The sequence below is a fragment of the Chelonia mydas genome, chromosome 6 (genome assembly GCF_015237465.2).
Source record: "Chelonia mydas isolate rCheMyd1 chromosome 6, rCheMyd1.pri.v2, whole genome shotgun sequence".
Lineage (NCBI taxonomy): Eukaryota > Metazoa > Chordata > Testudines > Cheloniidae > Chelonia > Chelonia mydas.
Window position 1 is genome coordinate 95,786,356 of NC_051246.2, and position 26,378 is coordinate 95,812,733.

The window sequence follows — 26,378 nt, forward strand, 5'->3', positions numbered from 1 at the left end:
ATTCACTCAGAATCATGGCCACATCAACTTGGGGACGGAACATCGCTCAGTGATTTTCTGGTAATCAGAGCAGCCACTCAACAATCCTAAACTTTTTCCTCAGAGCCACACAACATGCTAAACAGGCCCTGGAACAAGAATCCTGCAACTTAATGCCAAAGGATGCTAATGGGCAAAATGCGAGTACCTTGGAAATCTGCTGAAGACTCACAACATCAATATCCTCATGTTGCAAGAGACCCATGTTAATAACAACCAACAGACTAGGCACTACTGTATCTATGGCTATAACCTAATGACTAGTCACTATCATCCAAAATATGGCTTGGCAATATACATCAAAGACACCATCACAGATTTTAATGTTATTCCACCAACCGAAGTGGAGACCACATTTACCACAACTCTCAAAATAGAGGAGCTCCAAATTATCAATGTCTGTAAAGACCCTAGCATGAGATGGCCAAAACCAATGTTACCCAGCACCCGTATTCCATACATCTATGCAGACAATTTTAATAGTCACCACGCTATGTGGGGCTATAAAACAAATGAAACTGACGGCAAACATCTCATGGACTGGATATCTGCACAAGACTTACAATTAATCTACAAATTTAAACAACTATCAACATTCCATTCAAGCCAATGGCAATGTGGGTATAAAAAAGACCTAACATTCAAGTCTAAAGACAAAAGTGGAAACACTCTCATTGCATCATGTGAAGTACTACTGGCATTTCCAAACAGCCAACACAGGCCCATAATGATCTACATAGGCATTGAAATTCCTGTGTTTTTTCCGAAACAGGTACCACAGTGGAATTTTTCTAAAGCTGACTGTCATGCCTACAAACACACTATTGAGAAAACTGTCACAAGGTTCTGGTGAGACCGGAATTCTGTCAACAGTTCATAGGGCTCATAAAAGTAGTAGGAAAGAAGAACATTCCCCAAGACTTTCAGAAAAAGCAGACTCCCCGCTGGGTGTGAGAGACACGGGAGTTGCTCAGGCAATACAACCGGAGCTCTCACACCTCAAAAGCCCTGCTACCCTCCTGTGATACAGCAAGATGCCAGCGCTGGCTTGACTGTATGCAAAAACTTGATTTTACACATTCAAGCCATCAAGTCTGGACACTACTGCAATGCCTTGGAGCCACTAATCCCACAGAGTATCAGCCACCAAAAATCTGGCTAAACTCAATAGCCTCGAAGCTGGTGGAGAATACAAAAGGACCACTCAATAAACACATATGAAGAGAAGTGTATCAACAACTCTACCGGACACTTGCATCAGTCCCCCGAGGAGAACCTGCCACTGTCAACATTGAGGAAATAAAAGAAGGACTTGCCACGATGAAAAAAGGGAAGTCTGCAGGCCCTGACAGTATTCTGCCAGAATTCCCTCCACTATCTTGGTCCCAAAGGACTCCAATGGCTAGCAACATTGTACTCCTGTACCGTAAGACAGTACAGATCCCTGAAATATGGTGTGAGGAATGATAATTGCCATTCCAAAGCCTGAGAAGCCCACTGATGAAGCGGAAAGCTGTAGGCCGATTTCTCTACTATGCACAACCTATAAACTTCTTGAACGTATCATCCTCAAAAGAATACACCCTTTTACTGAGCCAATTATCCCTGTTGAATAGGCAGGCTTCCGGGTAAAAACGTAGTTGTTGCAACCAAGTTCTGGCACTCACAAGTCACACTGAGGCTGGCTACCAGAAAAAACTAAAGACTGGTGCAGTGTTTGATGACCTATTGTCTGTGTATGACACTGTATGGATTAAGGGTCTGAAACTGCTGAACCTTGCAAAAATTATAGCTTGCTACCAAACACTTCGCCTGCTGTGGACCATTCTGAGTAACAGATGCCTACAGAGGTACCAGGGTAATAAGACCAGTTCATCCAGTACCATAAACAATGGGCTACCACAAGGCTCTGTACTTCAGCCAACCCTTTTTAATATTTATATAAGTGACATGCCTCCAACTAAATCACGAAAATTTGGATATGCAGATGATCTTGTCATGACAATCCAAACACCAAACCTCCATGACATTGAGAAAGCATTAACTGAAGACCTCCAAATTATGGAACAATATTTCCAGAAAATGGAGGCTCAGACCAAACCCTAGAAAAACAATAGTAAGTGCATTTCATCTTGATACTAGGAGTGCCAAAAACACACTGAAAATAGCTTTTTTTGGTAAAAATGTGCTACATGATTTCACCCCAACTTACCTCGGAGTGAAACTCTGCCACACCCTCACCTTCCATGAGCACCTTGAGATAAAAATGAGAGCCAACATAATTCAGAAACTAGCAGGTACAACCTGGGGTGCATCAGCATCAGTGTTGCGAACATCTGCAATGGCACTTGTATATTTGGTACCTGAGTATTGTGCACTGGTATGGAGCAGATGCAGCCACACATGACTTGTGACAACCAGCTGAATACAGTGATGTGGTGCATCACTGGAACCCTTTAGTTGACTCCAACACCATGGCTACCTGTTCTGTCTAATATTGCTCCCCTGCCAATACGCTGAACTTCTGCGATACTCCATGAAGCGCAGCGAATCCAGGAAAACAGATAGTTTCCTATCCACCGAGACCTCGTCAACCCCAACATCTTAAGTCCCTCAAGCCTTTCCGGGAACATTCACTTAGCCTCATGCAATCAGGTAATGATCAGAAGGAGGTTTGGAAAGCAGATTGGGCTAAACAAGACTTAAAATATAAAGACCTTGTGCTGAATCCCATGCAGAAGGTTCCTGGTTTCGACCTTCCATGGACATCTTGGTCAACTCTGAATCGAATCCAAACCAACCATGGTAGCTGTGGACAATTCACAAATGGAAAATCAAGGACTCCCCAGCGTGCGAGAGTGGCTTCCCACGACAGACCTTCAAACATATCACCTACTGCCCAAATTATAAATATGAGGGAGGCATCACTGCAATAAATTCTGCCACTCCTGATGTAGCCATCTGGTTTGATCAACTTCAGGAGAAATTGTAGCTGCTGCTCTACACCAGCCATATGAAAGAAGAAGAATGCCGCACCGTGCACCCCACACTCAGCTCCCTTTATCTCACAGCGTGGCTGCTGCATGGCTGAATGAGGAGGAAGAGCCGAACGGTGGCTGTTCAGCAGGTTCTACTGAACAGTAGAAAGCTTTCTGCCAGGAAGGCCTGTTCAGCAAAATGGAAATGGTTTTCTGTGTGTTCATTGGCCTGCAGAATTCAACCAATGCTGGCTTCCTGCTGCACCTTTAGTCATCAGGAGTTGAATTTAATTCATGAAAATGCATTTCGCAGTGATATCAGCATTTCATTCCCCTATTCAGAGTTGAGCAGTCTTCTCCAATCCTTTGGTATCAAGATTCTTAAAAGGACTTCTTCATTTACACCCTCTGGTCTGAGAGCTGGTTCCTCTGTGGACTTTAACATGGTACTAGTGGTACTGATGGGACCTCTGTTCGAGCCCCTATCATCTTGTCCCTTTCCGCTCTTGTGTCAGAAAACTGTGGTCCTGATAGCGATAACATCTGCAAGGAGAGTGTTCAAGTTGCAGGCTCTGATGGCAGGGCCTCCTTATACACAGTTCTCCAAAGACAAGGTGAATTTATGGCCACACCCAAAATTTACAGTGGTTTCTCTGTTTCATTTGAACCAGGTGGTATACTTACCTTTATTCTTTCCTAAGCCGCATTAATCTCTGGAGGAATAGTATCTCACTACATTAGATGTCAGCTGATGTATAGTCTTCTATTTGGACAGGATTAAACTATTTTGTGCTTCACCTCGACTGTTTGCGTCATATGCAGATCGTATAAAGGGTCAAGCGGTTTCTTCACAGGTGATCTTTAGATGGACAACATCCTGTATCAAGACTGCATGTGAAATAGCTTTGGCTACACCCCCTCAGCAGGTTGGAGCTCATTCAACAAGAGCACAAGCAACATCAGTAGCATTCCTCAGTGATGTTTCCATATTGAACATTTTCAGGGTTGCTATGTGGTCTTCCATACATACATTTATGAACCATTATGCTATTACTGCATCTTCCAGGACAGATACAACCTTGGGAAGGGTGATGCTGCAATCCTTGTTTAGACAGACTCAGAGTCCCGCTTCCTGGGTGGGATACTCCCTTGTGAGTCACCTAAGTGGAATACATAGCTGCATCCACGCGAAGAAGAAGAAACGGTTACTTACTGTAACTGTAGTTCTTTGAGATATGATGCAGACATGTGTTCCATGACCCACCGTCTGTTCTCTCTGCATCAGAGTTTCATCTCTGGGCATTTGGTGTGAAGAAACTGAGAGTGGTTGGGGTAGCGCCACTTCATAAAGCCAAGGGAGGTGCTATCGCCATGAGGCACAGTGCCATCCCCCTACGAGTACTACTAGGCAAATTCTCCCACTCCAGTGAGCTCTGTGCACATGCACCTAAGTGGAATACACATCTGCATCACATCTTGAAGAACTACAGTTACGGTAAGTTATTGTTTCAACTGGGAAACTATGGGAGCTCATTTAATGTTTCTGGGCAGGTCTGAGCTGGGTAATAGAACTACCTTGTCTTTCTTGGGAAGAAAGTAAAAGTTAGTACAAGTTGCAAGTGCTGCCTGGCATTCTTCTGTGCTCAGTAGTCAAGAATGCTGCTAAGCATCCATTAGCCCTTATATTATATTATACTTCTAAGAGATTAAAATTAGTCCATCTGATATGCTGCTGGCCAGGGAAAGATAAAGCCTAGTTCTCCAGGAGTCTAGCTAGTACTGCATTGTAAAAATGGATAATTTCATTTATTTGTTTGCAGCAAACTCTACAATAATGGCTTCACTAGGGTCCAAGGCCACGCTTTCAACGGGACGAAGCTGGATGCTGTGTAAGTAGCACCTCTGAAACATTTTTCTGCCTAGGCACATGACCGGAGGCTAAAATTCTCAGCATGGATTCAGCCTCTCTCTCTCTCTCTCTCTGGCTTTGCTGGACAGTTTGGGAGATTGAGATATATAAAAGAAGATTGTAAAAACACCCCTCACCCAGGAAATTATTGTACGGGAAACTAAAAATTGTGCCTGAGAAAATGCCAAAATTGGACAAAGTGAGAGACAACACATCATCAGGAAATGGAGGGAGGAGTTGCACATTGGAGGCTCCAGAATAAAATAACATGTGTTTCTTTCTGTAACAAATGTGTCCAAAAAATAAAAAGTCAGGATTAGGAAACAGCTGATACTGACTGGCACCCTTCCAGACTCCCTGTGCAGCTGCAAATGTTATAGGATATGTCTCCATAGGCAATACTTATATGGGCTGTTTGGAATATGCTTATGCATCCTGACACTTAGCATTCAAACAAAAGCATAAGAGGATTTGGTGGTTTACAGGGATTGGGAATGAGGTAGAAATTTTTATTATGTCTACCAGGGGCGCTACTGATCCCTAGGACAAGTGGTTAATCTCAGCTCAGTTTCCATCTCTCCTAGCACAGCATATTAGAGGAAAGGCAATGACTGGCCACTTGCTTAGGCGTGCGCATGGGGTGTGCACACCCTAACGCAGGGCAGAGCTTGGGGGGGGAGAGGGGAAGGGCTGCTTGCTCCCATGGGGGAGCGTGTCTGGCTCCGTGCTGAGCCAAACACTGCTAGGAGCCTCATGGTTAGTGGGGCCGGGGGGTTGGATAAGGGGCGGGGGCAGTCAGGGGACAGGGAACAGGGTGGGTTGGATACATAGGCAGCGAGATGGGCCGTGGTGCCCATGCTCCATGGTTCGGCAATGTGAGGTGGGGCGCTCTCACCTGGGGGGCAGCTCCCCACTCCCCGGCGTCCCTGTGCGCTGCGGAGAGTCTCAGCAGAGGCAGGGCGGCTCCGCACGCTGCCTCTGTCCCCCCTCCCAGAGCTGACCTGGTTCCCAAGGTTCCTGGCCAATGGGAGCTGTGGTCGGGGCGGGGGGGGTGCCTGAGCTGCCTGACCAAGCCTCCCCAGCAGGGAGTGGGAGGGAGCTGTAGGTAGAGAGAGCAGCAGGAGTCTGTCACTTTCAGACACAGATGGGGGGGCATTGTGGGGGCAGATAAACAGATGGAGCCGGGGGCAGGAGAAAGGAGCAGCGATGGGCACCCCAGGGCTGGCATAAAATACACACTAAAGACGGGGCTTCCTGGGGGGCGGGGTATAGTAACACTGCCTTCCCCTACAGGCCAGACCCGGGCTGCAGCTGGCTCTGTCCATCACTCCCCCCCTCCCCACAGAGACCCACACAACCCTCTGCCCCCCTGGAAGATCCCCACCAGCCCCTGTGCCCCCATCACCCCTCTCCAGAGAGCCCCCCCTTTGTGCCTCCAGAGACAGCTCCCCTCCCCCTGCCTCCCCTGCTCCCAAGCTCCCTACAATCTTCCCCTTTGCCTTCCCCCTCCCACCCCCACCTCATTGGCCAGGAGGCTCCCAGACTGTTGGCCACCAAGGCCAATGGGAGGTGCACCTGAGGCAGCGGGCCTGCTTGCAGATGCAGACCTGCCCGGCTGTGCCTCCAAGCACAGGGAGGTGGAGCCACAGGTGAACAAACCCCGGTCATCATCATCACAGGCACAGCAATTCTCTGGATATTTAATTTCACTGAGGCAAGTAATTTAATCTGCTCTTCCTTTCCGACAGTTTGTGGCTTTTCTTGTAAGAAAACTTACAATTTCTTTGCAAAGAAGTCCAGTTATAGTTTTTCACTTGAAAAGTATATTTTCTGGTTATTCATAAGCTCATTTATTTTGTTAACTCAGTTTCATAGGGAATTTTAAAGGTCACTTGAATTGTAACTGTTTTTTTCCATTGGTCCAAAAACACATGGAAGATGTGTAGATTTTTATTTCTGTGGGCCAAACCATGTAGAAATGTAAATGTCAGAGATAGAAAAGCTCTGCAAGGGTATGGGTCCCTCAGGAAATTGTCCTCAAATCCTTCATTCTTCTGGGCATTCCATTCTATTGTTCCCTCTTACAGTGATAGAGATCAGTCTCTCTACCCACAGGGGAGATGCAGAAGACTGGACCAATCCTGCAGCCACTCTGCCTCTACCCTTTTTCTCTGTCTGCTCCCTCTGCCAGCCCCTTTGGTTCCCTAGGGTTCCCCCTACCATTACTCCCTCTGAGTCTTCTTTCTCTGGAGCTTCTTATGAAGTAAAGTTGTCATTACAGGTTCTTATCTCTGCTATGTATTTAATTTTGATGTATTTATTAAGTGTTAATTAATGCACTATGGGAGCCCCCTTCAGCCCTCTGTATAAATTGATCCTCTTCTTTCCATATGTTTTGCCCATAGGGTTTTCTGCAGCCCTAGGGCAGCCAGCAATAAAACCTGTGCCTTTGCAATGGGGTGAAGGAAGGGGGACCATGAGATCCCTATTTATGTGATTTGCAAGAAGTGTTATCATTACTCAGGGTACCAAATGTGTTTAAATGATATAAGTGCCTTGTAAAATCCCAAAGCAAACTCATTTTCATTTCTCATATAATAATCTCATATACAGTATACACACATTTTTCATTAATTCTATTAGTTGATTTTATTACTATTAATAATAATAATAATTATTATTATTAACTAGGTTACTGGTTTTTTTCAGTGTGAAAAATTGTGTGCTAAATGTTCGCCTTTAAAAAAAAAAAACATTCCCTGGGTGCACACCCTAATGAAATGTGCTGCGCACGCCTGTGGCCACTTGGAAGACAGAAGAGATGGGCTTATTTATCCCTGTGCCAGGACTGGCCCTTAGAAATTAGAACAGAAAAGTCTTATCAGGTTATCTAGTTCATCCCATTAAGATTTGTTTCCTACAGCATTTTTCTAGTGCTTTGTCTAGGCCATGTAATTTCTGCTGCTTCCCCGTATAGGCTTTTCTACCATCTGATCTCACAATTAGGTAGGTAGTGCCGATTGCAATTATATTTTTAGTGATGTGGACTGGGAACTGGACTGAAGCCACCCACTCATTTCACACAGGCCACTGCACACCCAGCCAATACCAAAAAGTTTTATTTACTCTTGAACTGGATCACATTTGGCCACTGAGCTAAAGGTGACAAGTTACATAAACCTCTACCAGTCCTTGCTGAGACATCCTTTAGTTCAGAGATTGGCAACTTTTGGCACGCGGCCCACCAGGGTAAGCCCACTGGCGGGCCGGGACAGTTTGTTTACCTGCTGCATCCGCAGGTTTGGCCGATCGCAGCTCCCACTGGCCGCTGTTCACTCTCCCAGGCCAATGGGGGCTGCAGGAAGCGGCGTGGGCCAAGGGATGTGCCGCGGTTCACTGTCCAAGGCCAGTGGGAGCTGCGATCAGTCAAACCTACCGATGCAGCAGGTAAACAAACCGGCCTGGCCCACCAGGGGACTTACCCTGGCGGGCCGTGTGCCAAAAGTAGCCAATCCCTGCTTTGGTTTGTATCCTTGTGACAGAGGCCTGGGAATCAACAGCTGAGCCAGCACTCTGAACACTTAAACACCAATTATTCCCCCCAACCTAATTAGTGGATTAGAATGGGCTGGGAGAATTCAAGAGGTAATTAACCCATTAACAAAGAGGCTAAAAGAAGACACAGGAAGGAAGTTCTGGGTGTGGGGGAGAGGCAGGCTAAGAGAGCCAAAACCAAAAAGATTTCTGGGACAAAGACCTTCCCTCTTCTCCTTGGCAGAGGAGAAACAGATTCTGTAGATGATGTGGTCTATGGATCAAAAAGGTGATGGGAGGAGCAATGTAAATAAACTATATGGTGGTGTTTAGCAATTGAAGGTCTCTGAATAGTCTGTGTAAATAAAGCAGAAGATTACCCTGTCACAATCCTAAAGCCTGGTTCAGCAGCAACCGGTAAACCAAGGAGTTTTGATGTAGAAGTAGTAAACAAAAATGCTATCTTTTGCCTGAAAAACAAAGTAACTTTATGCTCAGCATGTGTAAGCTGTTTTTTTTCTGAACAGGATCTACAATATTTGTATATACATGATATCTTCTGACCTCTGTGGAAAACAAACACTGAATCTTCTAAAAGGAGCTAAAGTATTTTTAGCTTCACAACTGTCTTTTTAATTAAAGAGGAGTGTGGAGAAGTTTGAATCAACACAAGAAATAAGAGCCTGATCATATATGTGGCTGTCTTGCATCAGATTCCTAATAAAGGTGATGAGGGGGGAAAGGGACATAATGTGGCTGGCTACAGGGAAATACCCCATAGTTAATGCCAGTTTTGGTTCTCAGCCCACAAGGACAGATTATTCTAGCCTTTTATAGCAAAGATAAGATACTCTAGCAAATATCATAGGATGTCTGTGACAATCCTTAGCTTATATTTTGTTCCATTTAGTTCAGTCTCTTAAATAATTTGAAGTATGAAGTTATATATACTTCATATACTGTGGTGATTGGCACCTTGTGTAAGACTTTCAATAGCTGAGCACCTCCCAGGAGAGAATAATCTTGGTTAAAACACAAAAGGCCAATCACCCAAGTTTCCTTCTCTTGTCTCTCTCCCTTCCTTCCTTCTTGCCGTCACCTGTTTATTCCTCCTTTCTTCTTTTCTCCTCTTCTTAACTGGTCAGAATTCTATCTCTGAAGTCAAAGAAATAAGTTTCATGCTTTGCTTTGCTGCAGGCGTTCACATAGTTGTCATTCTGGTCTCTGGTAATGAATTCCAAAGCTTTGGCCCTGTTACTCGGAGGGCCCCTATTCCTGCTCTTACAAGCGTCATTTGGGAAGCAGATGGCGTGATAATTTCCCCCTCAGTATTTCTCCAGGAGTCATTGCAATGGCCCTGGTCTACACTATGAGCTTAGGTCGAATTTAACAGCGTTAGATCGATTTAACCCTGCACCCGTCCACATGACGAAGCCATTTTTGTTGACTTAAAGGGCTCTTAAAATCAATTTCTGTACTCCTCCCCGACGCAGAGATTAGCACTGAAATCGACATCGCCAGGTCGAATTTGGGGTCGTGTGGACGCAATTCGATGATATTGGCCTCCGGGTGCTATCCCAGAGTGTTCCATTGTGACCTCTCTGGACAGCACTTTCAACTCAGATGCACTAGCCAGGTACATAGGAAAAGCACCGGGAACTTTTTAATTTCATTTCCTGTTTGGCCAGCATGGCGTGACCATGCAGAACTCATCAGCAGAGGTGACCATGCAGTCCCAGAATCACAAAAGAGCTCCAGCATGGACTGAACAGGAGGTACTGGATCTGATTGCTGTATGGGGAGACGAATCCGTGCTATCAGAACTCCGTTCCAAAAGATGAAATGCCAAAATATTTGAAAAAATCTCCAAGGGCATGAAGGACAGTGGCTATAACAGGGACCTGCAGCAGTGCCGCATGAAAATTAAGGAGCTCAGGCAAGGCTACCAAAAAACCAAACAGGCAAACGGCCGCTCCAGGTCAGAACCCCAGACATGTCGCTTCTATGATGCGCTGCATGCAATTCTAGGTGGTGCCCCTACCACTACCCGACCTTGTACGTGGACTCCTGCAAGGGGGGAGACTCATGCAACAGGGATGAGGATTTTGGGGACGAGGAAGATGATGATGAGAAGGAGGATGAAATTGTTCTCCCCAACAGTCAGGAACTGTTTATCACCCTGAATCCAATACCCACCGAACCCTCCCAAGGCGGGCTCCCCTGGACCTTGAAGGCGGAGGAGGCACCTCTGGTGAGTGTACCTTGGTAAATATAATACATGGTTTAAAAGCAAGCGTGTTTAATTATTAATTTTCCCTGAAGACTTGGGATGCATTCGCGGCTAGTACAGCTACTGGAAAAGTCTATTAACGTGTCTGGGGATGGAGCGGAAATCCTCCAGGGACATCTCAGTGAAGCTCTCCTGGATGTACTCCCAAAGCCTTTGCAAAAGGTTTCTGGGGAGGGCAGTCTTATTCCATCCTCCATGGTAGGACACTTTACCACGCCAGGCCAGTAGCACGTAGTCTGGAATCATTGCATAACAAAGCATGGCAGCGTATGGTCCCGGTGTTTGCTGGCATTCAAGCAACATCCATTCTTTATCTCTCTGTGTTATCCTCAGGAGAGTGATATCATTCATGGTCACCTGGTTGAAATAGGGGAATTTTATTAAGGGGATATTCAGAGGTGGCCATTCCTGCTGGGCTGTTTGCATGTGGCTGAAAAGAAATCATCCCTGCTTTTAGCCATTCACACTGAGCTGTTCATGTTTTGCTGGCAGGAATCTTCCCTGATACTAGTCATATGATCAGAGAGGGGTGAAGTGATCATCCCAGAGAATTGCGGGGGGGTTAGTTGGGTTTGTGCTGCACGTTAACCCGAAAACCGCAGCCCCTCCTTTTAAATGGCCAACCCAATGAGTGCTTGGTATGGGAAAGGAGGGCCCTGCCATTTGAAACCATTCACCGTTAAATGGTTTCAAACCATTTACCGTGAAATCGCCAACCCAACGGGTGCTTGAAATGGGAAAGGAGGGCACTGTGGTTTGAAACCATTTACCGTGAAAGAGTCTATTCACTGTTCTCTAAAATGTGTCTTTTTAAATACTACTCTCCCTTTTTTTCCTTCCGCAGCTGCAAATGTTTCAACGCTCCCCCTATCATCTCCGTCCCAGAGGCTAGTGCAGATAAGAAGGCGAAAAAAACGCACTCGCGATGAAATGTTCTCTGAGCTCATGCAGTCCTCCCACACTGAAAGAGCTCAGCAGAATGCATGGAGGCAGACAATTGCAGAGCCCAGGAAAGCAGAGGTGGCGGGAGCAAGATGATAGGTGGTGGCAGCATGATGAGAGGAGGCAGGATGCAATGCTGAGGCTACTGGAGGATCAAACTGATATGCTCCAGCGTATCGCTGAGCTGCAGGAAAGGCAGCATGAGCACAGACCTCCGCTGCCGCCGCTGTGTAACCACCCGCCCTCTTCCCCAAGTTCCATAGCCTCCTCACCCAGATGCCCAAGAACGTGTGGGGGGGCCTACGGGCACCCAACCACTCCACCCCAGAGGACTGCCCAAGCAACAGAAAGCTGGCATTCAATAAGTTTTGAAGTGCAGTGTGGCCTTGTCCTTCCCTCCTCCCCTCGTCTCCCACCCTAAGGATAACTATAGGCATTTCAACATCCCCAACGGTTATTTTCTGATCTGGAAAGTAAGTCCCTTCCTGAAGCTGTTCAAACAGACCAGAGTTCCTGAAGATGTGAGCGTCATGTACCTTTCCCGGCAATCCCACATTGATGTTGGTGAAATGTCCCTTGTGATCCACCAGTGCTTGCAGCACCATTGAAAAGTACCCATTTCGGTTTATGTACTGGCTGCCAAGGTGGTCCGTCCCAAGACAGGGATATGCGTTCCGTCTATCGCCCCACCATAGTTAGGGAATCCCATTGCAGCAAAACCATCCACTGTGACCTGCAGATTTCCCAGAGTCACTACCCTTGATAGCAGCAGCTCAGTGATTGCACTGGCTACTTGGATCACAGCAGCCCCCACAGTAGATTTGCCCACTCCAAATTGATTCCCGACTGACCGGTAGCTGTCTGGCGTTGCAGGCTTCCAGAGGGCTATTGCCACTTGCTTGTGAACTGTGAGGGCTGCTCTCATCTTGGTATTCTTGCGCTTCAGGGCAGGGGAAAGCAAGTCACAAAGTTCCATGAAAGTGCCCTTACGCATGCAAAAGTTTTGCAGCCACTGGGAATCATCCCAGACCTGCAACACTATGCGGTCCCACCAGTCTGTGCTTGTTTCCCGGGCCCACGGCATGAGCCTGCCCCACTGCCACCAGAATGTCCAAATTGCCGGGTCCTATACTTTGAGAGAAGTCTGTGTCCATGTCCTCATCAGTCTTGTCACTGCGCTGCTGTCGCCTCCTTGCCTGGTTTTGCAGGTTCTGGTTCTGAACATACTGCGGGATAATGCGTGAGGTGTTTACAATGCTCATAATTGCCGTGGTGATTTGAGCGGGCTCCATGCTTGCTGTGGTATGGCATCTGCGGGAGAGCAGAGTTGCAGCGGAAGCGGTGGATGATGATGGTTAGCAGGCCTACTGCACCATCTGCTGCCAGCAGCACCAGGACACAACAGTGGTGGTGTCGATGAGCTGAGCTGAGCGGGCTGCATGCTTGCTGTGGTATGGCATCTGTAGGAGAGCGGGAAAGCAGAGCTGCAGTGGAAGCGGTGGCTGACAACCTGCAAGGTGGATTCAGGAGAGCTGGAGAGCAGAATTGCAGTGGAAGCGGTGGTTCGATGACGATGGTTAGCAGTCCTACTGCACCGTCTGCTGAAAGCAGGATGGCGGCCGCACAAAAAAAAAGGTGCGAAACGATTGTCTGCCACTGCTTTTATGGAGGGAGGGGCGACTGACAACATGTACCCAGATCCAAAATTCCGTGACAGTGTTTTTGCCCATCAGGCATTGGGAGCTTAACCCAGAATTCCAATCGGCAACGGAGACTGCGGGAACTGTGGGATAGCTACCCAAAGTTCAATGCTCCGAAAGTCGACGCTAGCCACGGTACTGTGGACGCATTCCGCCAACTTAATGCACTTAGTGGAGACACACACAATCGACTGTATAAAATCGCTTCCTAAAAAATCGATTTCTATAAATTCAACCTAATTTCGTAGTGTAGACATACCCATGATGAAAGGGAAGTGCACTCTGAGGTAATCTTGGGCCAGTATCACAGAGGACCTTGACAGCTAACAAGGAGACCCTGAATTTGATCCAGTATTCTGTTGGAAGCCAGTGTAGTGATCTGAGCAGTGTGGTGATGTACTCTTTTTAGTGGCTGGTGTTGCTGAGGAAGCAGGGTGCTACACTGTAGATTAACTGTATATTTTCTTAATACCAGAGTGCTAATATTTAGATGGAGCAAGATGTAATTGTTCAGTCTGACAGATATTAAGGCCTGGATCACTGTGGCTAAATCTCTGTTTAATATGATTGGATGCAGTTTTTTGGCTAGTTATAGATCTAGAGTTTGGCTAGTTATAGATCTATAGTTATAGATGGAAGAAAGCACTTTTTGTAACTGTGGCTCCCTGGGTGTTCCGCATCAAAGAAGTTCAGGAAAGATACCTAAGCAGATAACCAGTTTGACACTCTGAGGATAGGCAGGAGGCACTGGGAGAGAGGGGGAGGAGTGGGGATGGGGAACGCTTGGGGGGAAAGAGGCGGGAAAGAGGAGGGTCAGGGGTAGAGAGGGGGCAGGAATCATAGAATCATAGAATATCAGGGTTGGAAGGGACCCCAGAAGGTCATCTAGTCCAACCCCCTGCTCGAAGCAGGACCAAGTCCCAGTTAAATCATCCCAGCCAGGGCTTTGTCAAGCCTGACCTTAAAAACCTCTAAGGAAGGAGATTCTACCACCTCCCTAGGTAACGCATTCCAGTGTTTCACCACCCTCTTAGTGAAAAAGTTTTTCCTAATATCCAATCTAAACCTCCCCCATTGCAACTTGAGACCATTACTCCTCGTTCTGTCGTCTGCTACCATTGAGAACAGTCTAGAGCCATCCTCTTTGGAACCCCCTTTCAGGTAGTTGAAAGCAGCTATCAAATCCCCCCTCATTCTTCTCTTCTGCAGACTAAACAATCCCAGCTCCCTCAGCCTCTCCTCATAAGTCATGTGCTCTAGACCCCTAATCATTTTTGTTGCCCTTCGCTGGACTCTCTCCAATTTATCCACATCCTTCCTGTAGTGTGGGGCCCAAAACTGGACACAGTACTCCAGATGAGGCCTCACCAGTGTCGAATAGAGGGGAACAATCACGTCCCTCGATCTGCTCGCTATGCCCGTACTTATACATCCCAAAATGCCATTGGCCTTCTTGGCAACAAGGGCACACTGCTGACTCATATCCAGCTTCTCGTCCACTGTCACCCCTAGGTCCTTTTCCGCAGAACTGCTGCCTAGCCATTCGGTCCCTAGTCTGTAGCGGTGCATTGGATTCTTCCATCCTAAGTGCAGGACCCTGCACTTATCCTTATTGAACCTCATCAGATTTCTTTTGGCCCAATCCTCCAATTTGTCTAGGTCCTTCTGTATCCTATCCCTCCCCTCCAGCGTATCTACCACTCCTCCCAGTTTAGTATCATCCGCAAATTTGCTGAGAGTGCAATCCACACCATCCTCCAGATCATTTATGAAAATATTGAACAAAACCGGCCCCAGGACCGACCCCTGGGGCACTCCACTTGACACCGGCTGCCAACTAGACATGGAGCCATTGATCACTACCCGTTGAGCCCGACAATCTAGCCAGCTTTCTACCCACCTTATAGTGCATTCATCCAGCCCATACTTCCTTAACTTGCTGACAAGAATACTGTGGGAGACCGTGTTAAAAGCTTTGCTAAAGTCAAGAAACAATACATCCACTGCTTTCCCTTCATCCACAGAACCAGTAATCTCGTCATAAAAGGCGATTAGATTAGTCAGGCATGACCTTCCCTTGGTGAATCCATGCTGACTGTTCCTGATCACTTTCCTCTCATGTAAGTGCTTCAGGATTGATTCTTTGAGGACCTGCTCCATGATTTTTCCAGGGACTGAGGTGAGGCTGACTGGCCTGTAGTTCCCAGGATCCTCCTTCTTCCCTTTTTTAAAGATTGGCACTACATTAGCCTTTTTCCAGTCATCCGGGACTTCCCCCGTTCGCCACGAGTTTTCAAAGATAATGGCCAAGGGCTCTGCAATCACAGCCGCCAATTCCTTCAGCACTCTCGGATGCAACTCGTCCGGCCCCATGGACTTGTGCACGTCCAGCTTTTCTAAATAGTCCCTAACCACCTCTATCTCCACAGAGGGCTGGCCATCTCTTCCCCATTTTGTGATGCCCAGCGCAGCAGTCTGGGAGCTGACCTTGTTAGTGAAAACAGAGGCAAAAAAAGCATTGAGTACATTAGCTTTTTCCACATCCTCTGTCACTAGGTTGCCTCCCTCATTCAGTAAGGGGCCCACACTTTCCTTGGCTTTCTTCTTGTTGCCAACATACCTGAAGAAACCCTTCTTGTTACTCTTGACATCTCTTGCTAGCTGCAGCTCCAGGTGCGATTTGGCCCTCCTGATATCTTTCCTACATGCCCGAGCAATATTTTTATACTCTTGCCTGGTCATATGTCCAACCTTCCACTTCTTGTAAGCTTCTTTTTTATGTTTAAGATCCGCTAGGATTTCACCATTAAGCCAAGCTGGTTGCCTGCCATATTTACTATTCTTTCGACTCATCGGGATGGTTTGTCCCTGTAACCTCAACAGGGATTCCTTGAAATACAGCCAGCTCTCCTGGACTCCCTTCCCCTTCATGTTAGTCCCCCAGGGGATCCTGGCCATCTGTTCCCTGAGGGAGTCGAAGTCTGCTTTCCTGAAGTCCAGGGTCCGTATCCTGCTGCTTACCTTTCTTCCCTGCGTCAGGATCCTGAACTCAACCAACTCATGGTCACTGCCTCCCAGATTCCCATCCACTTTTGCTTCCCCCACTAATTCTACCTGGTTTGTGAGCAGCAGGTCAAGAAAAGCGCCCCCCCTAGTTGGCTCCCCTAGCACTTGCGCCAGGAAATTGTCCCCTACGCTTTCCAAAAACTTCCTGGATTGTCTATGCACCGCTGTATTGCTCTCCCAGCAGATATCAGGAAAATTAAAGTCACCCATGAGAATCAGGGCATGCGATCTAGTAGCTTCCGTGAGTTGCCGGAAGAAAGCCTCATCCACCTCATCCCCCTGGTCCGGTGGTCTATAGCAGACTCCCACCACTACATCACTCTTGTTGCACACACTTCTAAACTTAATCCAGAGACACTCAGGTTTTTCCACAGTTTCGTACCGGAGCTCTGAGCAGTCATACTGCTCCCTTACATACAGTGCTACTCCCCCACCTTTTCTGCCCTGCCTGTCCTTCCTGAACAGTTTATAACCATCCATGACTGTACTCCAGTCATGTGAGTTATCCCACCAAGTCTCTGTTATTCCAATCACGTCATAGTTCCTTGACATCACCAGGACCTCCAGTTCTCCCTGCTTGTTTCCAAGGCTTTGTGCATTTGTATATAAGCACTTGAGATAACCTGTTGATTGCCCCTCATTCCCAGTATGAGGCAGGAGCCCTCCCCTCACAGACATTCCTGCCTGTGCTTCCTCCCGGTATCCTGCTTTCCCACTTACCTCAGGGCTTTGGTCTCCTTCCCCCGGTGAACCTAGTTTAAAGCCCTCCTCACTAGGTTAGCCAGCCTGCTGGCAAAGATGTTCTTCCCTCTCTTCGTAAGATGGAGCCCGTCTCTGCCCAGCACTCCTCCTTCATGGAACACCATCCCATGGTCAAAGAATCCAAAGCCTTCTCTCCGACACCACCTGCGTAGCCATTCGTTGACTTCCATGATTCGACGGTCCCTACCCAGGCCTTTTCCTTCCACGGGGAGGATGGACGAGAACACCACTTGCGCCTCCAACTCCTTTATCCTTCTTCCCAGAGCCACGTAGTCCGCAGTGATCCGCTCAAGGTCATTCTTAGCAGTATCATTGGTGCCCACGTGGAGAAGCAGGAAGGGGTAGCGATCCGAGGGCTTGATGAGTCTCGGCAGTCTCTCCGTCACATCGCGAATCTTAGCCCCTGGCAAGCAGCAGACTTCTCGGTTTTCCCGGTCAGGGCGGCAGATAGATGACTCAGTCCCCCGGAGGAGAGAGTCCCCGACCACCACCACCCGCCTTCTCCTCTTGGGAGTGGTGGTCATGGAACCCCCAACCTCAGGACATCGCATCTCATGCCTTCCAACCAGCGGAGTCTCCTTCTGCTTTCTCCCCTCAGACATATCATCTGGTCCACTCTCCGCAATGGTACCTGTGGAGAGAACATGAAAGCGGTTAGTTACCTGTGTCTGTGTTACTGACACAGGTGAAGAGGTGGGGCGGGGTGGGGCCTTGGGGGAAGGGGTGAGTGGGGGGTTTGGGAGTCCACAAAAAAATTTAAATCAAAATGGGGTTCCTTGGGTTGCTAAAGTTTGAGAACCGCTGCACTATGATGTATATATTTTCACAGAACAAAGGGTTTCAGCAGATCATGATCTTTCATCTGATATCTTACATAGCATGCTTTGTAAGAAATATCACAATGATACATGAATGATGAATATGTGGGTTACAGGGTGCTACTCTGGGATATGGAGTGTCACACTTAGGTCTTCAGAGTGCTTCCTTCTTCCAAACATCATCATATTTTGATGGCAAAATATAGTTAATGCAAATCTTGAAGGGATTATGCACTGGTAGCTAATGCACTGTACAAGCAAGTCTATGGAGAACATATTGTGATACCTACATGATGGCAAAATGGATTAACCCCTATTGGTCCTATAATGTGAGCTAACCATTGGGAGATCCCAGCAAGCCCTAAGTTTCTGTTCTTGAAACCAGCCTGAGAGCATTGTTGTAATGGGTAGCCATGGAATGCATTGGCCTTTTACCCACATACACTGAGTCAGTCACTCGGAGCAGACTAGATAGTTACAGGTTATGCAATTTGTCCAAGATACGGACAAATTGGAGAAAGTCCAGAGAAGAGCAACAAAAATGATTAAAGGTTTAGAAAACATGACCTATGAGAAAAGAATCAAAATGTTGGGTTTGTTTAGTCTGGAAAAGAGAAGACTGAGTGGGGACATAACAGTTTTCAAGTACATAAAAGATTTTCAACATAATATATATTTGGATTATCACCACTTTAATGAAATTGGACTCTGGGGATTGTAGTATTGCGTGTGCAGGTTTATTGTCTTGAGACTAAAAAGGTGGGGCTGAGACAACAATAGAGGGCTTGATTGTTCAGCAGCTGAAGAGCTGGATTAAACCGCAAACCAATCAGAACACTGAGATCAGCAAAAAAAAAGTAATTTATAATTTAACAGTCAGAAACACAGGCAGGAGTGGCCCTGGGGGAGCGGGACTTTTGGGGGATATAGCAACCCCAAAATTTGCCTTAACTCCCCTGTAGCCATCCCTCCAAGCACAAAGGTCAAATATTATGCTGAAGTAAGGGTAGCAGGTATGGCATTGTCACCCTTACTTCTGTAGTTCTCCACTGCTAATGGCAGTGGCGTTGCCTTCAGAGCTGGGCACCCGCCCAGGAGCTGCCACTCTCTGACCACCCAGCTCTGAAGGTAGCACCTGCCGCCAGCAGCAGTGTGGACATAAAGGTGGCAGTGGGGTGCTCATAAGCCTGCTGTGAAAAGTGATATTTGTATATTTGTTAATATCACTTTTCACAGCAGACTTACTAGCACCCCATTGCCACCCTTACTCCTGCACTGCTGCTGGCAGTGGTGCTGCCTTCAGAGCTGGGAGGCTGTGAAAAGTAATATTAACAAACATACAAATATCACTTTTCACAGCAGACTTAGTGCCCCATTGCCACCCTTACTTACGCACTGTTGCTGGCAGCAGCACTGCTTTCAGAGCCACTCAGCTCTGAAGGCAGCATTGCCACCAGCAGCAGTGCAGAAATAAGGGTGGCAAAGCGATGCTAAGTCTGTCTGAAAGGGGTTGCCAATACAAAAAGTTTGAGAACCACTGGTCTAGTTATTATGTAGTCCTGCCTGGAGTGCAGGAGACTGGGCTGGACTAGATGACCTATTGAGGTCCCTTCTAGTCCTACACTTCTGTGATTCTGTGGTGTTGTAACACCAGAACAGGTCACCTAAGTCCCCTCGCCTGCAGAGTAGGTGTCACTGCTGTGGATTTAGAGTTAGATATGAGGGTGAAACTAGAAATCCTTTTGAATTCCTACACTGGCTCTGATTCTTTGAGTGTGCAGCTTCTGGTCTGGGACTTGGCAGAGTAGGCAATAGCGGGGCTGAGATGCATGGCACTTAGGGCTTGGCTACATTTGAGAGTTATAGCGCAATAAAGGAGCACCGGGCGCACTAGCTCACTACCCATCCACACTGGCAAGGCACGTAGAGCGCTCTGACTCCGCTGCTACAGTGCTGATGGACAGAACGAGGAGTAATGGTCTCAAGTTGCAATGGGGGAGGTTTAGATTGGATATTAGGAAAAACTTTTTCACTAAGAGGGTGGTGAAACACTGGAATGCGTTACCTAGGGAGGTGGTAGAATCTCCTTCCTTAGAGGTTTTTAAGGTCAGGCTTGACAAAGCCCTGGCTGGGATGATTTAACTGGGACTTGGTCCTGCTTCGAGCAGGGGGTTGGACTAGATGACCTTCTGGGGTCCCTTCCAACCCTGATATTCTATGATTCTATGATTCTATGATTCCACCTCAGCGAGTGGAATAACGTTTGCTGTGCCCCCGCTGGAGCGCTGCAGTGCCAGTGTGAACGAGGTGTTGCATTACCGCGCTCTGATCAGCTTCCGGAAACATCCCATAATCCCCTTAAGTCAAGTGGCCACTCTTGTCATTGTTTTTGAATCGCTGCAGGAATGCGGATATGCCCTTTGAAAGCTCCGTTTCTGAAAGCTGGCTGCTTATCTGCTCCAAGACAAAGCAAGCCATTAGTGTGGAATGCTGTGTGTGTGAGAGAGAGGCCAGGAGCGGGGGGTCTGCTGCTGTCTGAACTTACAAGACAGCATGCTGACATGCTCTTAGCCCCCCAAAAACCCACTCTCTCTCCCCCCACAGACACACAACACACTCCCTGTCACAATCCACCCCACCCCATTTGAAAAGCACATTGCAGCCACTTGAATGCTGGGATAGCTGCCCACAATGCACTGCTCCCAATGCTGCTGCAAGTGCCGCAAATGTGGCCATGCCAGTGCGCTTGAAGCTGTCAGTGTAGACAGACTGCAGCGCTTTCCCTACTGCGCTCTCCGAAGGCTGGTTTAACTCAAAGCGCTCTACGTCTGCAAGTGTAGCCATGCCCTTAGGAATTTTTTTCGAAATGGACGAAAAATGAGCATTTTAGTAAGACAGACTATAACGACATTGTTGAGTACTCATGATTTATTTTTTTCTGACAGTTTTGTATGCGTCTAAAGAGAAACTTAAGCAAACCAGTTAGGAAAAGAGACCTTTCACATCTGATTGACTCTAAAACGACTACCCGGAATCACACCCTCTCTTTCCTTTCAGAAAAATAAACTGTACTGAGCACTTGATGCTTCCACACACAAGTTACAGTACTAGCATAGTTTTTAGTTTAATTATTTTTGAGGGGTGGAGAAGGGATGTTGGTTCTAGCCAACAACAACAGGTTTTGGTTCTGTTTTTTTTAAAGATTTTGCAGCATGCCTTGATTTGAGAGAAACTTTTGAAAGCTTAAAAATAAGGTCAAGCCAGGTAATTCCAATGTGGAATTTTATTAGCTTTCTGGCTCAGACACATATGACAACATTATGTAACTAAAACAAACCAATTTAGTATTTTGATAAGCAGCTAAGATAATGAAGCTGTTCTGCTGGCAAGGCATATATTTTCATAAGCATAATGTTAGCAGCCTAACTTGCTTTATAATCACTGAAGCAAATTATTTACCTGGAGGGAAGGTGATTGGAGTAGGATGTTGAAAGCAGTAGAGAAGAGTCATCTGCTGTGTAAATGAGACACGGATGAAATCACGGGATGAAACAGTAATTCTGAAGTTTTTTTCCCTTTTCATATTTTCCTGCTCAGCCCCCACAACAGATACTGCTACTTAATATCCATGTATGCTTCTTCCCCAGCTCCTGATGCCATCGTGTAGGTAATCCCTTGCCAGTCATTAGCAATGGGTAAACCTCAAAAGATTCTGGAGGTTCTGTTCACCTCAGCAAAACATACCAAAGTTACCATGAACAGAAGTTTAACTGAGAAATCTGGCTGGAAATCTCATGAATAGAAAGATTCTCCACTATGAGCTGTTAGTTAACCAGAGAGATGCTTTAGGATGCATCTGATATTTTCTGGTACTTCCTTCTTTTAACCAAATCTCAAATTCTATGAGAATGGAATGCTTCATGCTGTCTTGCCATTTCCAGGCCACATTTTAGCCTGAACCAGGAAGCACAAAAGAGCTGCATTTTTTTCCTCAATAGTTAACCAGAATTTCTGAATTTCCAGAAAAGTTCAAGTTTTAATTAAAGATTTATGATGGGTCTTATTTTATCCATACTTGCACATGCATCCTCTCTGAGATAGGGAAGTTTTCATGACAGCATAGGTATTTGGTTAGCACATATGGCATATAAGAACATAACAATGGCCATATTGGGTCAAACCAATGGTCCATCTAGCCCAATATCTTTTCTTCCAAAAGTCGCCAGTGCCAGATGCTTCAGAGGGAACGAACAGAACAGGGCAGTTATCACATGAACCCTCCCCTGCCATCCAGTCCCAGCATCTGGCAATCAGAGGCTATATCAGTTCAGGCTGGGGACCAACTGGCTAAGCAGCAGTTCTGCAGAAAAGGACCTGGGGATTACAGTAGACGAGAAGTGGATATGAGTCAGCAGTGTGCCTTTGTTGCAAGAAGACCAGCAGCATATTGGGCTGTATTAGTAGGAGCATTGCCAGCAGATCAAGGGAAGTGATTATTTCCCTCTATTCGGCACTGGTGAGGCCACACCTGGAGTATTGTGTCCAATTTTGGTCCCTCCACTACAGAAGGGATGTGGACAAATGGGAAAGAGTCCAGAAGAGAGCAACGAAAATGATTAGGGGGCTGTGGCACATGACTTACGAGGAGAGGCTGAGGAAACTGGGATTATTTAGTCTGCAGAAGAGAAAAGTGAGGGGGGATTTGATAGCAACCTTCAACTACCTGAAGGGGGGTTCCAAAGAGGATGGATCTAGGCTGTTCTCAGTGGTGGCAGATGACAGAACAAGAAGCAATGGTCTCAGGTTGCAGTGGGGGAGGTCTAGGTTGGATATTAGGAAACACGATTTCACTATGAGGGTGGTGAAGCACTGGAACGGTTACCTAGGGAGGTGCTGGAATCTCCATCCTTAGAGGTTTTTAAGGCCCAGCTTGACAAAACCTCGGCTGGGATGACTTATTTGGTGTTGGTCCTGCTTTGAGCAGGGGATTGGACTAGATGACCTCCTGAGGTCTCTTCCAACCCTAATATTCCAGGTGGATGAGGAAAGTGTAAGTGGAAGAGTCACAGTGACTGTCATTGTACTATGGCACTGTTGAGACTATTACTGGCTAATACCAGGGCATTCCCAGCCTATGTGTCAGTGTCCACAGAAATCCCAAGAAGTGACGTGTTTAAATAAATCCTGAGGCAATTATCTTGATTGAAACCTTCCAGGCTGTGAGCTGGAATGCTTTCATCTTTCCAAGAATTAGCATATACATTACGTATGAAAGTTTTCAATCATTACGTTTGTTTTAATGCTGGATTATTTTGATGAAATATAATTTGAGGGATATTTATTGGAGGACTTGCTAGTCTTACTACCCTCATAGTATGTGAGTACTAGAACTGCTGGCCATATTGGCATTTACCCTCATATAAAAGGAACAAGTTTTCAATCTTAGTTCACCCTTATTTGGAGTCCTAAACATGTGTTGAATTGAGCTGGTATGAAGTGAAACAGCAGAATACCCTCATCTGGTTCAGCAAAATTTCTTTGTATTCATTGTTTTAAGTAGTTTGTAATCTCTATTGTTGTAAATGAAACTTTCCACACATGACCTAGAGCAGAACTGTCTGTAAACAGTCAGAAACAATAGCTCTGAGAAGTATGAACTGCCCCATTCCTCTCAATAGAATGTTGAGGCTGAAGCCAAGGATTCCAAATGTAATGTCAATATGGTGTTGACTTTGAAACCTAAGGATGCCAGATGTAATGTCATTTTACTTCAGACATTTTAGCAGAAAGATCCACCTACTCTCAGACAGAGAGGTGCATTTTGTAGAGTATCATCACTTTTTCCCTCTGACTCTGAAGGCTCTGGACCTAAAGATCTGGCTGTGGGAGGTAGATTCTTGTCAGCTTTCCAAAGGAGCACAGTTCAACTTTATTCTTGAACTTCTTTCTGCAGTCAGTTTAGTGCTGCTGAAAGGTGCCAGACTGATAGAGACTGAAGTCCCTTATGCATCCACAGAGGGCTTGGCTACACTTGCAGAGCGCTTTGGGTTAAATCAGCCTTCGGAAAGTGCACCAGGGAAAGCGCTCCAGTCTGTCCACACTTACAGCTGCAAGCGCACTGGCGTGGCCACATTCACAGCATTTGCAGCGCCATTATGGACAGCTATCCCACAGAGCACCTCTTCCCATTCTGGCGCTGTGGCCTGTGGGAAGGGGGTGTGGGGTGCGGGGCATTCTGGATCCTGTCCCAATGCCCCGTGATGCATTGCTTCGCATCCCAGTAATCCCTGTGTTTCTGTCCACATTTGGAGCCATCTTTCAACAGTTTCTGTGCGGCGCACTCTGTCTTCCCTTTTGGTCTGCGGGAATGGAGCCGGAACTGCTGAGGAGGATGCAGACGAGTCTCACCAGCATGTCATGTTTAGCATTCAAACTACTCCTTAAGATCCAAAGTGAGGACAGTGAGGACAGTGAGGAGTCCGACGAGAATATTGAGTCCCGTAATGCATATGACACGAAATTGCTTGTCTCATTCACGGGCATGCTCTCCATCATGGAAGCCGCTTTTGGGCTCGGGAAACAAGCACCATGTGAGTGGTGGGATCACATCGTTCTGCAAGTCTGGGATGACTAGCAGTGGCTGCAGAACTTTCGGATGAGAAAAGCCACTTTCATGGGACTGTGTGCTGAACTCACCCCCACCCTGCGGTGCAAGGACACGAGATTGAGAGCTGCCCTGCCGGTGGAGAAACAGGTCACTATTGCAATCTGGAAGCTGGCAACTCCAGACAACTACCGATCGGTCACTAACCAGTTTGGAGTGAGAAAGTCAACAGTTGGAATTGTGTTGATGCAAGTTTGCAGGGCCATTAATCGCATCCTGCTCAGAAGAACCGTGACTCCGGGTAACGTGCATGACATTGTGGCTGGCTTTGAACAAATGGGTTTCCCTAACTGCGGAGGGGCGATAGATGGGAAGCATATTCCTATTCTGGCACCAGACCACCTAGCCTCCCGAGTATGTTAACTGAAAGGGGTATTTCTCCATGGTTCTCCAGGCACTTGTGGATCACCGTGGGCGTTTCATTGGCATTAACGCAGGCTGGCCCGGAAAGGTGCATGACGCATGCATCTTTCGGAACACTGGCCTGTTCAGGAAGCTGCAAGCCGGAACTTTTTTCCCAGACCAGAGGATCACTGGAGGGGAAGTCGAAATGCCCATTTTGATCCTTGGAGACCCCGCTTACCCTTTAATGCCATGGCTCATGAAACCCTACACAGGGAGCCTGGACAGCAGTCAAGAATGGTTCAACTACAAGCTGAGCCGGTGCTGAATGACTGTGGAGTGTGCTTTGGCCATTTGAAGGGCCACTGGCGCTCTCTTTATGGGAAGCTGGACTTGGCCGAAACCAGCATCCCTGCGGTTATATCCGCATGCTGTACCCTCCGTAATATTTGTGAAGGGAAGGGTGAAAGCTTCACTCAGGCATGGGCCTCGGAGGGTCAACACCTGGAGGCTGAATTTGCACAGCCAGAGAGCAGGGCTATTAGAGGGGCCCAGCATGGGGCTGCAAGGATTAGGGATGCCTTAAGGGAGCAATTTGAGGCTGAAAGCCACCAGTAATGTCTGTTGCTCTGCACGGGAGTTAAGTGCAGTGGCTGTCTTTGGTACACTGAATTGTGGTGCTTGTTGCTTTCCTGGGCTAAGGTATATTTTGCTTTATGCACTAATAAAGTATGTTTTCCAAGTGAAAGCTTCATTTATGGAAAAGAAAATCCATTTATTGAAATGAAAACAAAGTAACACAGCAATACCTCAACGGCAAGGGGGTGGGGTGGGGAGGGGGACCAGTTCACTCACAGACTTGAGAATGTCCTGATTTCATACTCTGGAATCCTGTCTGGAGTGCTGTGCACTTAGTGCTGCACTTCAGGATGGCTATAAGGCATGCTGAGGGGCGTTGAGTGCAGTGGATAAGGGTTGTAGTTTTCGTGGGTGGATGGTGAAGCTGGAGGTGAGCCTGGATAGAGTCCGCTTGGCGCTCCATTATGCTAATCAGCTGATCCGTGCTTTGCTGCCAGAGCACCGCGTTTTGTTGCCGGCGATCCTCATTCTTCTGGTGGATCCTCCTTTCACTCTCCCTCCACTTCTGTGCCTTTCGATTCTCTTCCACAGACTGCCGCATCACTTCCTGCAGCATGTCTTCTTTGCTTTTATGGGACCTCTTCCTGAGTGCTGTCAGTCTGTCGGCCGGTGATAACACTGGTGGCTGAGATCTCAAGTTTCAGAGTAACAGCCGTGTTAGTCTGTATTCGCAAAAAGAAAAGGAGTACTTGTGG

General features: G+C 47.0%; 1 protein-coding gene across 1 annotated transcript in view; it reads left to right on the top strand.

The window, feature by feature from the left end:
- The window catches only part of TSHR (thyroid stimulating hormone receptor), a 238,174-nt gene that overhangs the window by 164,380 nt on the left and 47,416 nt on the right, over positions 1-26,378 (top strand). The window contains exon 8 of the mRNA XM_037900796.2: positions 4,838-4,906. Coding sequence (XP_037756724.1) covers positions 4,838-4,906 — 69 coding nt within the window. The remainder of the gene's footprint in view (positions 1-4,837; positions 4,907-26,378) is intronic.